At 45.6% G+C, this 16,499-nt stretch overlaps 1 protein-coding gene across 1 annotated transcript in view; it reads left to right on the forward strand.

Annotated features, from left to right (window-relative positions):
• Positions 1-15,993, forward strand: part of nedd9 (neural precursor cell expressed, developmentally down-regulated 9) — a 31,909-nt gene extending 15,916 nt beyond the window's left edge. Inside the window, exons 3-7 of the mRNA XM_069176199.1 lie at positions 9,939-10,037; positions 11,337-11,453; positions 12,441-13,616; positions 13,822-13,911; positions 14,999-15,993. Coding sequence (XP_069032300.1) covers positions 9,939-10,037; positions 11,337-11,453; positions 12,441-13,616; positions 13,822-13,911; positions 14,999-15,538 — 2,022 coding nt within the window. The 3' untranslated portion in view covers positions 15,539-15,993. The remainder of the gene's footprint in view (positions 1-9,938; positions 10,038-11,336; positions 11,454-12,440; positions 13,617-13,821; positions 13,912-14,998) is intronic.
• The last annotated feature ends 506 nt before the right edge of the window (positions 15,994-16,499 follow it).

Consider the following 16,499-nt stretch of genomic DNA (forward strand, 5'->3'; position numbering starts at 1 on the left):
GGAAGTTAATGTTACCTGGCGACAGCAAACATCAGCTGACATTAACGACCACGACTTCCATAAAGTCGTTTAGTTGCTCACGGCAGCTGTTAGTAAACTTAGGCTAGTTATCTAGTTAAAACTGACGTTACTAGTTGGCAGGCGAGTGCTGAAACACAACGGGGAAAATGTTCCTACGTATTCAACCGTTTAACTAGTTCTAGCACTTCGGACCATCCCTTCAGGAGACGCAGAGTAATGATGTGCTGAACGAGCTTTTCATATCCTCAGGTTTTTGTTTTTTTTTAACAAATCAGCTCCAGCCATCATAGAAATAAGCTAAGGTGTGCATTTTAAAAGGTAAACAGGCAGCAGGCGCCAGGAGCTTAGAGGACTTTTGTGTGATTCACTGCACAGGAGCCGCTGTGATAAAGTCAGTCAGAGCCGGGGGCCTGAGAGGAGAGGACTGTCAATCATCCTGCACACTCTTATATCTACGCACACACATGCACACTCCAGCGCTGTCAGCCAACACCTCTCCTTTCCATAACAAGCCGCGGGGCTTAGCAGGGAGCTGGTATTAAAAAAGGGGCTTTGGTGATAACATGGAAAATTAAATGTGCTTCTAATGAGAGTGTGTTTTGTGCTGTAATCATGTTATTGGAGAGATTAAATTAAGTCTTGGACGTTTAACTTTCCCTCCAATCTGTGGTTATCAAAGTGGTGCAATTTGCGGCGGTTTTTCCTGTCTGTTAAACAGAAAGATTGTGTGTGTGTGTGTGTGTGTGTGTGTGTGTGTGTGTGTGTGTGTGTGTGTGTGTGTGTGTGTGTGTGTGTGTGCGCGCGCGCGCACGTACATGTGTCAGTGTGTCCAGACAAGGCCTTGTTGTTTTCCCGTGACGTCTGAGCGTTGGACAGAAGCACCGTCAGTCTCTGTGGCTGCAGTCGGTTCTGTTAAAGCCAACATGTGTCGTGAGGCTGCGTGAAACGCACTCCAGAGGAGGGTTGTTGGTTCATGCAGAGCGAGGCGGGTGGGGGGGGAGAGAGAGTTATGTTGGTCCAGGGTTCAAGTGGAGCGTTTCCAAGGCTCGGATAGACGTGAAAAACAGCTGGTTGGAGCATCTGCACAAAAGATAAATGACGCATTAATTCAGCTCTTTGGCAAAAAGTCAAAGATGCATAAAAAATATGAAGAGAAAAGTCAGCAGTGGCTGACTTTAATTATTAGCATTCAACGCTATCATTGAGGAGCTAACTTCATTAACCAGTTTAATTAACCGGGTCAACTAAACACAGGTGCAGAACAATTCTTGGCGCTTTTGGTTATATTCCCTTCACCGACGTGGGTGGTTTTACCATACACTCTTAGTCAAACGCCAAATAAAGCGATGCTCCATTTACGCTCTGAAATACCGCACAAAATTACAGTGTACTCTTTTTAGATCATTTCTTTTAAAACCGAAATACTCAAACATCTCACAATCGCTGAGCATGTATTTATAAGTTGGTCTGTACTCGACCCCGTATTTAGTTTCATTAAAGAAAATCCTGTTTTGGAGGGGGGAAAAAATACAAAGTGTGATATGCAAGAAGAAAAAAAAAACATTTTGATGGTTAAAATGCTTTTTGTGGCAAATTTGAACAAAGGATTGGAAATTTGCTTCGGTCTTGATTTCAATCTCAAAGTTGATTTCTTCGTAGTAGTTAAAGCGTAGTATTTAGAGCTGTTCAATGATACCGGGCAAACATAAGTTCTTAGCTAAAGCTTAATTCCAAGCTAAATCAAACAGTCGGCGTTAATATAAATTTACAGACTTGTTTAATCATCCAGGGGACTCCTAAAAGAAACAGATTAGGGGTGCAACGATACGCAGAATTCAGTCACAGTTATGTTGCCGGTACAGCAGGGAAAAGAAAGAAAAAGATTTTCGGTATCAATGATGTAAAACTATGTCGAGATGTTTTACTTGTTTCTTTAAAACCACAAAAATGTCATTTTATGGATATCAAGACTGCGAATAAAACAGCAGGAAAGTGTCAACTGTGAGACTTTTAAACTTAATGGGTAGTCGTACGTGTTTCATTAAATAACACAGCATCTGTCCAGCTTTCAAGGCTAACTCTGCTGGCATACCGCAGCTGATGGACAACACCCGGCGCTCTGCCCAAGTGTTCAGGGTGTTATTGATGACTGTGCATCCAAATGAGGAAATCCCATCCTGAACCGACGTGTACCGAACAGTTTGGGATGACTACACCCAGAGTTCCTATGTTGAGGGGCTTTGAGGATGTTTATAGAATAACGCTGTGCTGCGTCCGCGTAATGTACGGAAATGCATTTTGCTGACATGACATCCGCACCCTGACCTTTGCTCTTAAAAACATCAGTTTTGTTTACTACGGCTCGTCTTTTTATGGAGCCGTATTGATTACAGGCTGCCAGCGTTGGCTCACGCTGCGTGCGGTGCGAGGTGCCATTTTCACAACAGCCATTTTCTTGTTGTCGGGTTACAAAGGTGCATTTGTTTTCCCAAATGATCACCGAGACTGATGCCGGCGTCCCAGACTGATAATCCCCTCTCATGTTACTCTGAAGCCTCCCGCAGTGGAAGCTTCCTGCGTGTCACGCAGTCCCGTCTGCTGCACACATCCTCCAGAATGCGTCCTCGGGGTTGCACGGCAGCCCTGCAGCGCAAATCCAGATTGCCGACTGGTTATTTTCTCTTCATGTGGTGTCGGGCTCTGGTATATAAAGGCACACTGAGGTTTGGCGCTCGCTTCCTCTCTGGCTGTTTGGTTTGATGCCGCGGCCTTGTCCTTGGGTGACCCTCCTGGGAGGGTGAGCTACACAGCTGCCCTCCTCCTCCTCCTCCTCCTCTTCCTCCTCCGTGATGGCCTCCAAACTGGGACCGTGTGGGAGCGATGCCTGCAGCTCTCAGCCACACAAAGAACCTCCTCACACGGAGGCCAGGAGCAGCCTTTTATCATTCTGCTCCGAGAGGATTGATTTCCTCTTTCGTCTTCGGCTTTCTGAGCCGTGCGTCTGTTTCACCCCGTCAGTTTCTCCTCGGCGTTCCCATTTCCTCCTGTGACTCAGTCGCTGAGGTCACGCTGTTTCAAAAGATGGGCCGGGTTCAGAGTTCAAATATCAGCTCTTATCTACTCCTTCCAGACGGCCTTTTCATTCCTCACTTCCTGCCTTCGTGCGGTCTGCTCCTTGTATGGGCATGTCCTCCATTCACTGTGTCGTGCCCGTAGATCCAATCTGCTCATTGGTGCCATAAAGAAGCGTGAGCGCAACAAAAGCATTAATAAGCTCCCACACAACTCAAGGAAGTGCTCTGATAACTGTTTACGGACTACCAGGGTGCGCCGTCTACCTCGATAAAACTCTGCTTTTGGAAGTAACCAGGTTGTGTGTAATGAATGGCGTGTTTGTTTGCCCCGGCTATATTTTTTTTGCCTAATCATGCGCACGACAATCTCTGCACCAGTTAAGTGAGTTATTTCTTCCTGGAGTAAGGCCCGCGCCTTCACACGCTCGCCATTGTCGCGTTCGTGATGAATCGCTGGCCTGTGAGATTTGACCGAGAGGGCAAGGTCATAAATCAGTGGCACCAAAAGTAATCAGCTTGGCGGTCGGCATACTGAGCGGACTTTCTCCCCTGGAAAGTTTAAGGCAGAAGCTGTGATAAAGTAGAAAAGGAAGGCGACTTACGAGCACATTTTAAAAAGCCCAGGCCGTTATATCCTTTTTTTAGCCTTCCAAGAAGTCCAAAACCAAAGCAGATTGAGTTTCATATCACAGAAGAAAACAAGGAGTTATTTACATTTAAGAGGCCAAAGTGAGCTCAGTTTAGGCATTTTTAGCCACACCAGCGGCTGTGGAGGACAATGTCGGTCTGTCGGCCCACCGCTGTGGTCCGGACTGAAATATCTTAACAACAACTGGAGGGATTGGCATGAAATTCGCTGCAAACATTCGTATCGCCAATGAAGATGAATTGTAGTAACTTTGGTGACTTCTTAACTGTTAATCTAACACCATTGTCAGCTCGGCGTTTCAGTCCAATAAACAAATACCAGGAAACGAATAACATTCCCATCAGACTGTGCTGTACTTTAGAGTTCACTGCTACTCACTGAACACTGTTGGAGATTCAACATGACATGTTCATGACAACACATTTCTCACTCCACATTATGCTGGTTTGTTTTCTCAGAATTCAAAGAATCCTCATGATGTATTTTTTTCCCCTGAAAGCAAACACTGAATGTCAGACACATAATTTAACATTACTTCTTTCCAGATAATCACGCCACCGGATTAAATTGCCGCTTTGATCACAGAGGATGAGCGATGATCCTTATTAGTCTGTTCTCTTTTAACGCTGCTCATTAAGCCCGCTGTCTGTTTGGGCTGAGCCGCTCGGACGTGTTATGGAGACGGCCGACGGCCTCGCGGGATTCAAGACTTAATTACCTGCATTAATTAGTTTGACACTTTAATAGGCTGGTGCAGCTCTGAGTGGCGGAGGGGAACATTGTCGGGCATTTCTGAGGGGCCCACAAAACTGCAAGAGAGACACCACAGTAAGCACTTATAGTGGGATTCGGCAAAGCAGAAAAAGGTCATTACGGAGCAAAAACCGCATGTACGTTTACGAGAAGTACATCTAGTTCGGTGCAGCCGGCGGGTCAGATTTCATCTTCCCTTCGCCGGGTGTAACTAAAAAGGTGAACTAACAGCGCAGTGCTGACAGAGCTGGAGGTAGAAACAGACAGACTTTGTCAGCATCCTGATCGATGGATAAACGTACAAGAGAGGAGATGAGAAGGTGTGAATAAGGAGATGGATGGGTGAAATTCAATAGGTGCCAATTTGCCAGCGGCGTCATCGCCACTGTCTTTTATCAGGCGACCTTCGCTGAAGAGCCTTATTAGGGTTGTTGATTTGTGTCAGCAGGCCATTAGCAGGGGGGAAGTGGTCGGCCGCGTTTGTGTGTGTATAGTCAATGAAAAGGTGCGAAATGATGATTTCATCTGAAATCTTGCCGCACACACCTGTGCAAGTTAGAGCTGAGAACATTTTAATATGGATGTTTTCCAACATAAGCAGATGAGTAAAGAACAAACCAACATATGGTGTCTTAGGAGGCAGTGCAAGTTGCCAAAATGGCTTCAGTGAATCCTGGCAGAGACGCTGGAGGGATGAACAGCCTTTTTATAAAAAAAAAAAAAAAAACTAAAAAAACATGTTTGTTGTTTTGATGGTGGTGGAAACTGATGAAATCGAAACGTCCTGTTTGTGTTCAGCAGGGTCGAGATGTGGTCACTCCGCACATCATGATTCGCATCATTTTTCTAGTTGAGTAATGTATGAAAGCATCTGAATTAGTTACTGCTTTTTTCCTCCTCTTATTTCCTCCAGTTTTTCCTTTCATTTGTCTTCCAACTTCAAATCGCGATGTGTCAAATGTACACTAAATGATCAAAAGTCCAACTGATGCTCAAAGCTTATAAGACCGCAAAATTCAAGTCCGATTAATTTGATATTTGAGAAACCAAATTTGAGCTAAAACCAAATATAATAGTTGCAGTCAATTAACAAATGAACAAACTAATTATTTCAGTTTAATTTTATTGCAACAAATGAGACCAAACTCTTGATATGTGCTATCGGCTAAAGCGTTTGGTTAGAGTTTAATTAAGAACTCCTTCGAAGCCACAAAAGCTAGTGTACCAATAAAATGATGACATGAGACGTTGTGTTTGCGATGCCAATTTAAAGCTCATCGGTACATAAAAACCGAAGAGAGTGTATAAAAAAAAAAACTTGAGCGGGAGTTGTTGATGTTATGACGAGACCTCTCAAATGACTGAAGTGAAGCTGAAAGCTGAGCCTGCCTGGACGCTGAGTAAACACGGTTTATGTTGAAGGAGCCATGAGTCACTCGCTGCAACGCGTGGGCGCGTTAACAAGGCATCTATGTGGCTCCTCGGGGCACTCGTTGAAGCCCGGTCCCTCTTTAGTAGCTCACTTTGTCCTCCATCCTCTATGAAGGAATCCGAAGCACCTATCACCTGAATGGGAACAAATGTTTGCTCAGTCCTCACCCCTCTCCACCCGCACCTCCCACCTCCCCTCCATGATGTCATCGCCCTCTGAAAGGGCTCCCGCCGCCGCCACGCAAGCGCCAAACCTCATTGCATGTGGTAAATATTTACTCGCTAGCAATTATAGCAGCGCCAAGCGGCCTTGGAGCAACGGCCCGCTGGGTAAACAGAAGGCGGAGATGGGAAATAAATGAGCGCCGTGCATCTGGCAGCGGCCGAGAGGAGCCAGTGACGACCGGGGAGCCGCTCGGTGCAGTGACGTGTACCTGCGGAAAAGGTCACGGAGATCTTTTGACGGACACATCGCTGCCATCTGCGCGTGACAGCTGAGTCCGGGCGTCTCCTCCCCCCTCGCCCCCCGCCCTTCATCGTGCGCACACGGGCTCGACCCACGGGGACGGCAGCCGCGTAAAGTGACCTTTCACCGAGCGTCACTTTGTTGTTGCTTAGCGGAAGGCTAGCTCCCTGTCTGCCGTGTCTGGTTGCGCGCTCTGGGAGAAACAAAGCGTGTAAAAGATAAGTTACAGCCCTCACGGGTCGGGCTAATAGAAAGTTATGCAGATGAGTGGGCTGCCAACATGGAGGTAGCTGCCACAGGAGCTAAATCTGAACACTTAATCATGCGTTACATTTTCTAGACGTATCCCTTCCTTCGGATGTCCATCGGGAATAAACGTCCATAAATGTGCTGCGAAATTACAGCAAACAGGAACAAGTAATTCAGCACTTTTAATGGTGCCAAAATGTAAATATAGGCTCAACGTGAAGCCCCCTGCAAACTAACCGAATCCATGACGACGTTATAATTCCCGTCTACGTCCCTGAAAGCCCACAAAATTCAATACAATACAATACGACAAGCAAGCAATTAATAATCCGTTCATGAGCATGATTATTCCACAAATGAAAATAAAACAAGAATTGTGGGTGTTACATTAATATTAACTCTTCTACCGCTGGTATCATCGATATGTTTTAAAAGTAATGAGGCTCGGGGGGGGGGGGGCGTGAAGGGGCTCACGGTGTCTCCCGCTACATCCTTGACTGAACAACAACAAATGACGCGAGCGTGGCCTCCGTCGCTCCACTTTCTGTACTGTAAAGTCTTTAAAAAGAGGGTCTTAACAGCCCAAAGAGTTTCGAGCGACGGTTCGTGAGAAGAGCCAGAAGCAGCGAGCAGCTGTTTATTCCTCTGCTGGTTTATTTCAGACCTCAGGTCGACGCATTTAAAGCCCTCGGTGTACGTTTCAGCTCTGACCCCACGGGCCCTGCCGGGATGATGTACGCACGGACAGGAATGCCAACAATGAACACCTTAAATCACCGCGGCCTTGTTCGGATTGGATTTATGAGAACCATATGCACTACTGTTAGTCAGACTCCAGCTCACATGAATGGCATTCCTTTCCATACTTAGGCAACTCATTTTTCCGTTGCTCTCGCTTTCCCTTTCTTCCACCGCCGTTACCTTTTTTTTGTTTTCATGAATCTCTTTTACACACCGGTTCTCTTTCCTCAGAACACATCAATCCCACTATGAGGTTACGGCTCCTGCCGCTCACGCTCCGATAAATGTCTCCGGCACTACAAGAGACGGTATTAGGATATTAACTCGACTGCGCAGCGACTACTGGATACTTGGACTGAAGTCGTCCCCGGAGACTTGCCGCTCTGCCAGGAAGCCGCGCGTATGGTTCCTATTTTCGAGCCCTGCTAATGAACCCTGCTCGTTCCAGTGTGGCGATAGCGGTGCGTAGGGGCAGAAGAGGAGCGCTGGGCTCGGGGAAGGACATTCCCAGAATTCCTCTGTCTGTCTGACGCAGCAAGGAGGTCTGCTTGCCCTGCTTTTAGTTGGAGGCGAGACGGCGCGGGAGGAGGAGGACGAGGAGGAGGAGGAGGAGGACGATGGAAACACTGGGATTAGGAGGTGTGGAGGGACTGATTTGCACTGACGGGAAAAGAGGAGGGAAAATGTGATAAAAAATTAACAGGGTCAAAAAAGTCATGGGGTGTAGGTGAAGCCCGCAGTGTGTTGTTTTTTTTGTGTTTTTTTTCCTAAGCAGTAATCACGCCATTATTCTGCAGCCTGTCTTCACCACAGTGTAAAGTATTTTAAAGGTGTATTAAATCCTACAGCACAAAACGCTTGGGTTTAAGTGGGTTGTTCATCAATACCGGTGACCCAGTGATTACTTCACCAGGTGCCGTTCCAGATTTCTGGATTCAGAAACTCATAATCTAGCCAACACTACGATTAAAAACTCCCCCACCCCCCCAATACCCTTTTAGTCATAAAACCATCTTCCATTCAGATGAAGCCCTTGCGAGCTGAAATGTATGGGTTTATTGTGCCCTACTGTTTTAAGTTTTATTTTTGCTCATTTTATTGCTCCACTGAACCACATTAGTTGTATTTTTTTACTTTGTTTTTATTAGCTGCACTGCATTATTGTGAAATATTTTTCCAGCAGAGTCCTTGGCTTAAATTTAACAACCCGTCACAGCCTAGTTTTTAGTTTTATATTCACATCTTGCCCTTGCTCTTAATATTTCTGCTTTAAGGCGAAAAACACATTCTTTTGAATTCAAATTAAAAGTTTAATTTCCAGCCAATATAATGAACCCTTGCTGAGTTCACTTCACTTAGAGGGTTTAGCACCGTGGCCCTGACAGACTATTGCTAACAGCTTCAGTTTTCTGTGCTGTGATTATAGTCTGGAACCTCTGTTCACATTAAGGTTGGCACAGCTACTGTGACGGGAGGACCAATCAGAGACCAGTGGCCCAGTGCGTCAAGTGCTTTTTCTAAATGTAGTTGCAGCTGTGGTAGAATTACAACCCCCAACATATTCATATATGGTGGTCAATGACAATTGGTTACATGCTGCTCAAATAGTTTCAGTATTAACCAAGTCTTCGTCTTCATCCAATAGGATTGAAACAATTCCCTATGAAGCTTAGCCAGACCCATATATTCATTCAGTGAATTCAGGGTCTGGTAACACCAGGCTAGTGTTTTACTACTACAGCCTTTTTCTGGTGTGAGTAGGTATGACATCCTGGTTCCATTTTAATTATGTTTTAACTTGGGTTTTTTGCCTTAAAAATGTTTTGTTTTATCGATTATTAACCGGACACTACTTTGATAAATGATTGTTCAAGTCACTTCCCAAGCAAAATTGCCAAATATGCTGGTACTAGTTTCTCCAGGATGATGTTTTACACCAATGCACGCTGAATGTTTTGACTTTAAAACATTTAAAGATGTCACCCGGGGCTCTACAAATCTGTGATAGGCTTTTGTCATTTTCTGAAATATTATAGACCACACATATCCAATTAATCGAGATAATAATGGGCAGATTCATCAATAGGGATATTAACAGCTAGTTTCAAACCTATTATAGAGTATTTCACCATTTTTGCCACTGCACAGTATAAAGCTGATGGAAAATGGTCCCCAGTAAGTCAAACCAGGGACACTGTGACACAGATGCCCTGTTGATGTCTTTTAACCAGCTGACTCAGGAGTCCTACAGCTCAAGGTTTCTGTTTAGGACTTGGTTTCTTGGGTCCTTGACAAACAGCCTGAAACAGGGAGGATGTTGTCAGAAAGTATCAGCCTCAGCCGCAATCACTTACTGTCCCAGGGTCATTCGAGGACTGGAAATGACTAACAGGCAAAACAAAGGAAAGCTAGCACACAGAAGTCTGAGATCTGGGTGGCAGCGGGACTGTTTGTGATTCTGAGCATTTGTCTCGAGCACTGCTGTTGCCCAGGTGTCGTTTTTTTTAGACAGCAGCTCTGATTGTTTGTCTCTGTCCCCGCTGTGATTGGACAGGTGGTGACCCCGACCAGAGTGGGACAGTCCTACATTTACAGCCCAGGCCAGCACAACCAGCAGGACCTCTACGACGTCCCACCCAGTAGATCACAGGGGGTAAGTGTCTCATGTTCCCACAGCATGTACAGTACGACAGTGACCTATTCTGTCGACTGAAAAAGTACCCAATAATGTGAATAACCACCGTTGTATAACCACACTGATATTAGCAGTATGTGGCTGAAATTCATCAAAAATACTCTTTTTTTAAAAAGACATTTTGTAATCATAAATAACATGACTGAGAATAAAGCAGTTAGCAGCTATCATACAATATTAAGTTTCTTACTTTTTAAAGATTATACCAGTAATTTTGCATGATTTAACCCCTTTTAATACAAATATGTAATACCACTTGACCAACCAGGGTACTGATTTTTCTATTCATGCATGTTTCCTGACATAATCATTCAGCAAACTGTAAAGATAAATTAGTAGATTACACTGGTTTACATTTCAAAAAATGTACCACAATAATGTGAAGCATGCATGACCTGTTGTTAGGCAACAATCAGAGATGGTCTTTTAACATCCAAAACCTGGGGCCGCATGTTTTTACAGTCCTTAATCAAATTACTTACAGTTTTGGTGATTAAAAACGTTTCACTTCAATCTACCACATCCATCAACAAACAAGAAAGTTAAAATGAGGAAACTGATTGTTTCCACTTTAGCTCTCATATCCTGTTCTGTGCAGTGACCTTATTTTCTCAGAAGGCATCCTTGAAAGACTTCTGTCTTGTCTTGAGCTGATTAAACCTGCAGTATTATAGTGACGTTCGTGCCATACAGTGAATGCAAGTACTTTTTGGTATATTGGATTTCTTAAAGGGTCTATAATCAACATTCTTAGAATAATGATGATGTGAAAACAACATGGGTTGCTTAACGATACAGAAAATTATCGCCTGAAACTGCACTTCCCTTTGGGTTTACAGAGCTTTATATCGTGAGTGTCAGCTCCAGTCTACATCTCACTGTTTTGGTTTGCTGTCACCGCTTTGAAGCTGTAATTTTCAGCTTCAAAATCTCTAAACGCTACCAAACAGCCACACAGGCAAAGTTCGAGACGGGCTGGTTATCATGGTGGAGCATTCAGCAGCTGAAGAGACAGATATTTCCCCTACTGGATGGTGGAGACCAAAAACTGAGCAAAAAGAAAGCGACTACTGGTCAGAACCACAACTATGCCGCCCCCTGGAGGCCAGAAACAAAAGAAGTAGAGCTACAAAATGAAAGGCTGCCAACAAAAAAAAGTCAAATCTCATCAAGTAAATTTACTGACTGAATTAGTTGTTTCTGTGATTGTTTTGTCCAAATATTTAGCGTTTGTCTCACATGTCTTCCGTGTTTCAGGTGTATGATATTCCCCCCGGTCAGATCTATCCTGGTCAGCACGGGGGAGCCAGAAACCAAGGAGTGTACGATGTTCCCCCGTCACAAGGCGTTTATGACATACCTCCTTCACAAGAGGTAAGAGAAAATGAACCAACAACTACTCGAGCTTAAACACAATAAAAGGGCTTGATTTGTTTTAGTCGAATAAAGCCGCATTAAGAAAAGCCGCTAACGTCCGGAAAATGTTTATTGATACAGTTCCTCGTATGTCTCTTAATTGTCTATATTAAATGACTAATACGTCAAATGTCATATTTACGGCGTTCCTGTGGCTGCCTCAAATGACAGCTTTGCCTGCCAGTAGAGTTTAACCAAAACTCTATGAGTGTGGCTCCGTGTCTGAACTCTCCAGTGGGGAGAAGAAAAAAAAAATACGTCAAGGACATAACTCTTCTCTTTCCAGCCCCTCTAAGATTTCACCAGACCCGGCCAGGCGGAGAGCCATCAGTTTGTTTGTAATAACCTGAAATATGCTGGGACCTGTTATTTGCGTCGTTCCTAATTACAGTTTTGGGCAGGCCTGTCTAGCTGTAAAGAGTGCATTTCGAGGCTGATGGAAATCACTTACAGGCCACCATTTTATTCACCCCGCCGCGCTCCCATCGCGCTCTGCGCCCGTGTACATCAGAACAAAACACTCTGCTCTGTCGAGTCGGAGGGAGGTGAGAGCTTTGTTGCACTCTGAAGCTGCACGTAGAGGAAGAAATCAAAGGTAGAAACTTTAAGGCTTAAATATAGTATCGACACAAGCCAGAGGACCTTTCACTTCCTCAATCTCTAACGGCAGCGCTGCTGTGCAAACAATCTGGAGCACGGCCATGCCTTCATATACCGGTCACAGTCGACTGAACGAGCAGTCAGGGGAGGAGATTTGATAACCTCGTTCACTCTGAAGGATTCCTCATGCAGGAATCCAGGTTTCTAATCACCAATCTAAAAAAACGAAATGTGCTTTCCCACAGTTGTGCCATCCCGACGAAGTTCTGACGCATGACACAATAATTAAATAATTATAAGCACGCTGATTTTTAAACGGCCTAATAATTGTCCTCGCCTCCACAGGTCTACTCGGTGCCTCCCTGCAGGACCACCCCTGCCCTCCAAGAGGGGAACTACGACTTCCCACAGCCTCTCAAGCACAAACAGGAAGGCATCTACGACGTGCCCCCGCCCGCCCTCACCAAGTCTACACAGAGCCCCGAGTCCCCTTACGATTTCCCCCCGAGCGTGGAGCCTCCTTCCCACCACCAACACCTGCACAGCAACGGCAACGAAGGCATTTACGATGTGCCCCCGCCCGCCCATCACTCGGGGGCGGGGTCTCAGCGGGACGTGTACGACATCCCGCGGGGCATGCAGCCCTCCCAGCACAGAACCTCGCCCGCTGACAGAGATGGAAGCAAAGGCGTCTACGACATCCCCGCTCAGGACGCCCGGGCAGCAGCAGACGTGACGGACGGCGTCAACCGCCTGTCGTTCTCCAGCACCGGCAGCACACGCAGCAGCATGTCCACCTCCTCGTCCTCTACGGGCTCCGGCTCCGAGGGACGCCTCGCTCTGGATCTGGACGCTGCCATCCAGAGGTTGTTCCGCCTGCAGCAAGCGGTGGACGTCTCAGTCGGCGCTATACATTCAATGGCGGCTTCGGCTCACTGGAGGACTTTTCCCTTTATGGAGCGCCACGCGAACGACGTGCGCACGGTGCTGGACAGGGTGCGGGCAGCGCTGGGGGACTTCATCGTGTTCGGTAGAGGGGCGGCGGCGAACGCCACGTCTCTATCGGACTCCAGCCTGCACAGTAAGCTCAGAAAGCAGCTGGGACGCCTGGAGGACTCGCAGCAGATCCTCCTGCAGAGCTACCAGGTCCTGGAGAACTGCGGCTGGGCCCTGAACACGCTGGCCTCGTCCGGGAAGCACCACAACAAGAGCGACGACCTGGACCGCTTCGTCATGGTCTCCAGGACCGTCCCCGACGACACCAAGCAGCTGGCGTCCACGATAGGCGGCAATGCCGAGCTGCTGTTCAGGCGGACGCACATGGACGGGTCTTCCACCGTCGGGAGCACGCCCGACGAGAACACGAGCCACCCGCTCACCTCCCCCTCCTCGGATAACGACAACTACGGGGGCCCGACCAAGCCCTTCCCCGTGCCCTCCAGCCAAGAAAAAGACAACATGAACAACAGCGAGAAGTGCGTGAAAAGCTGGATGGAGGACTACGATTACGTGCATTTGCAGGTAAGATAGAAAAAATGTCAAGGACTCAAGAGGATGTAAAAATTAACTATAGAAACGATGTAATCAATCACATTTCCCAGAGTAACTATATTTTTTAGTGACTTTATACCCAACAGAGAGGAAGCTTCATTTAGGTAGCATGTATCAAAGATCGGACACCGGTACGTCTGAATGCCGTTTCTCACCGATTCGTCTTCCTTCACAGGGCAAAGAAGACTTTGAACGCCAGCAGAAGCAGTTGTTGGACAAAGAAAACATTATCAAGCAGAGTCAAAATCAACTGGGCCAGGAACAGGTGAGGTTTTGCCTGCAGAAGAAACCTATCTAGCAAAGGGCAGAGGTTTAATGTAGGATGAGTATGTCCTCATCGGGCCGAGCAATTAATCAAATAAATAGAATAACAGATATTGTGATCCAATTTACTCATTTCGATATGTTTGTTAACTTAAATCTTTCACGGTCAACCAGTTGACTCTCAATTTAGTCTCAGTTTACTTGCGTATAACTTGAACAACAACAGCTTACTAACAGCAAAAAGTCGCAGCAGTCTATTACGGTGCCAGCTGACGCTACTCCACATGCTAAAACTGTTTTATTTGGTCAGCATCTTTGTGTTTTTTTTTTATTATCCAACAGTATATCTATTTCAGTAGATGTTTGACAGCGTTATTACGACATCAGATAGCTTCTCTCCGTATCCACTCTCAGTTTGATTAGTTTAACAGCAGAGGACTGGACTTTAGATTGTAATGTGAAAAGAACTGAAACAATAAAAAGCTTTTCTGAGGGCAAAGTGTTCTTATGTTAAAAAAAAAAAAAAAAAAAAAAAAAATGTCACAAAGGGTCCAAATCGCTGATTTTCTATTTAAATGCAAATAATTTGAAGGCACAAAAAGGAACGGCACACCCAAATCAGTAGATATTTCTTGTTATTAACTTCACAAAGGCGAGTACGAGCGAAGGGAGACAAAAGAGCACTTTCAGCTTTGCCTCCCTCCGTGTGCAAAGATAAAATGAGCATTTTTTTTTTTTTTTTTTACTTGCTCATACTTGATTGCATGAAGTTAAGAAAAGGAAATGAACTGATTTTGTGCTTTGGATTTTTTTTTTTTTTTTTTTATCTTTTATTCCCCCAAGTTTTTTGTTGAGCCTGATGTTTTTATGATAATACAACTTCAAACAAACGACTTTAAAAGACCGACTTTGTACATTTAAAAAAAATAAATAATGAATTATCGTTGCGGTAAATGTGACATTAAAAGCGATATCTCGGGGCCCTTTGACCTCATGTGACCGACTGTGTAAAATCAGATGGACACGGTGCATCTCAGCGAGCGAGGTCGGAAGATGATTGAAATCCTTTCCCTCCCCCCCCTTCGCAGATCAATCAGTTCAAGAAGCTGGAGCAGGAGGTGATCAAACCCGTGGAGAACGACATCACGCAGTGGATTTCACACTCGGGTCCGACGTCGGCCTCCCCCCCGGTCTCGTCCACGTCCGTCTCCCCCGCCGCCCGCGTGTGCGCCCGGGACCGCCAGCTGCTCGGCTTCTACTCCGAGCAGTGCGAGCAGCACTTCGTCACGCTCCTCAGCGCCGTGGACGCCTTCTTCGGCTGCGTCGGCGCCGGGCAGCCTCCCCGCATCTTCGTGGCGCACAGCAAGTTCGTCATCCTCAGCGCCCACAAACTGGTCTTCATCGGAGACACGCTGTCCAGGCAGGCCTCGGTTCCCGAGGTGGCCAACAGGGTGATGAACTCCAGCAACGTGCTGTGCGACCTGCTGAAGACGGTGGTGGCCGCGACCAAAACGGCCGCCCTGAACTACCCAAACACGGCTGCCATCCAGGAGATGGTGGACAGAGTCACCGATCTCTCGCACCACGCTCAGCAGTTCAAGGAACAGCTGCTGCAAATGGCCAATTAGTGACTTTCATGCGTCTCCGCTCCTGTACATTTACTCCACAGACTCTGTACATTATCTGGCATAAATATATATATTTGCAGTATACATATCTCTATATATGTTGCTCTCCATCTTTAAACCTGTTCTAGACTTTGTAAATAGTCCCCGTTCTGTACATATTTGCTCTATTTTTGTGTAGATTGTTTTATATTACAGTATGAATATCTATGTAGATGCAGTACTGGTGTCTCTGTAGGATCATTGTGGACAGTTTTCATAACATTCCTGTTGCATATTATGAAGCACCTTATGAGATGTCCTGTTTTTTTGTTGTTGTTTTTTCCCCTTTTCAACTGTTGTAGAATGTGGTTGATGTGTCTTACTGCTGGATGTGACGGTAAATTTCCTTGTAAATCGTGTCGGTGTCGATGTGTGTCTGAACTCTCCGCAAAGTAAAGGACTGTTCTTAACCGTGAGCCTGCGTCTTCTTATGGCTCGGACGTAACAGATTCGTGACAGAAAAACAAACATTCCCAAGATGAGAAGCATCACGGGGCGCCGAGAAGGTCATTAACGACGTTTTTGCAAACAACAGCAAAACAGCATTTCATCATTTTTCAGCCATTTTTTTTATTATTTGAATTATTCCCAATCAAAACTGAAATTATGAAAATAATATCAAACTGGCTTTTTTGACAGACACTGATGACAACCATGAGATGAAGTTGAAGTGGATGGAGTTTGCTCAGTTGTCATGTCCTGCTGCGGCCTAAATAAATAAATAAATAAATGCTCCCTCAGCTTCTACTTTCATATTAAAACTAATGCGGAGATATTCATCTTGTATGTAGTTTTTCTGGAGCTTTTAACGGCATCTCGTGTTCTTCATCAGCTGATGACGTTTTCTTAAATGTCTGGTTGAATATACAAAACCTAATAAGTGGATCCTGAGATCAAAAACATATTCGGTTAGTCTATTTCC

Source organism: Embiotoca jacksoni, unplaced genomic scaffold (assembly GCF_022577435.1).
Source record: "Embiotoca jacksoni isolate LCO1_2020_lvr unplaced genomic scaffold, fEmbJac1.0.p SCAF_7, whole genome shotgun sequence".
In the NCBI taxonomy this organism is placed as follows: Eukaryota; Metazoa; Chordata; class Actinopteri; family Embiotocidae; genus Embiotoca; species Embiotoca jacksoni.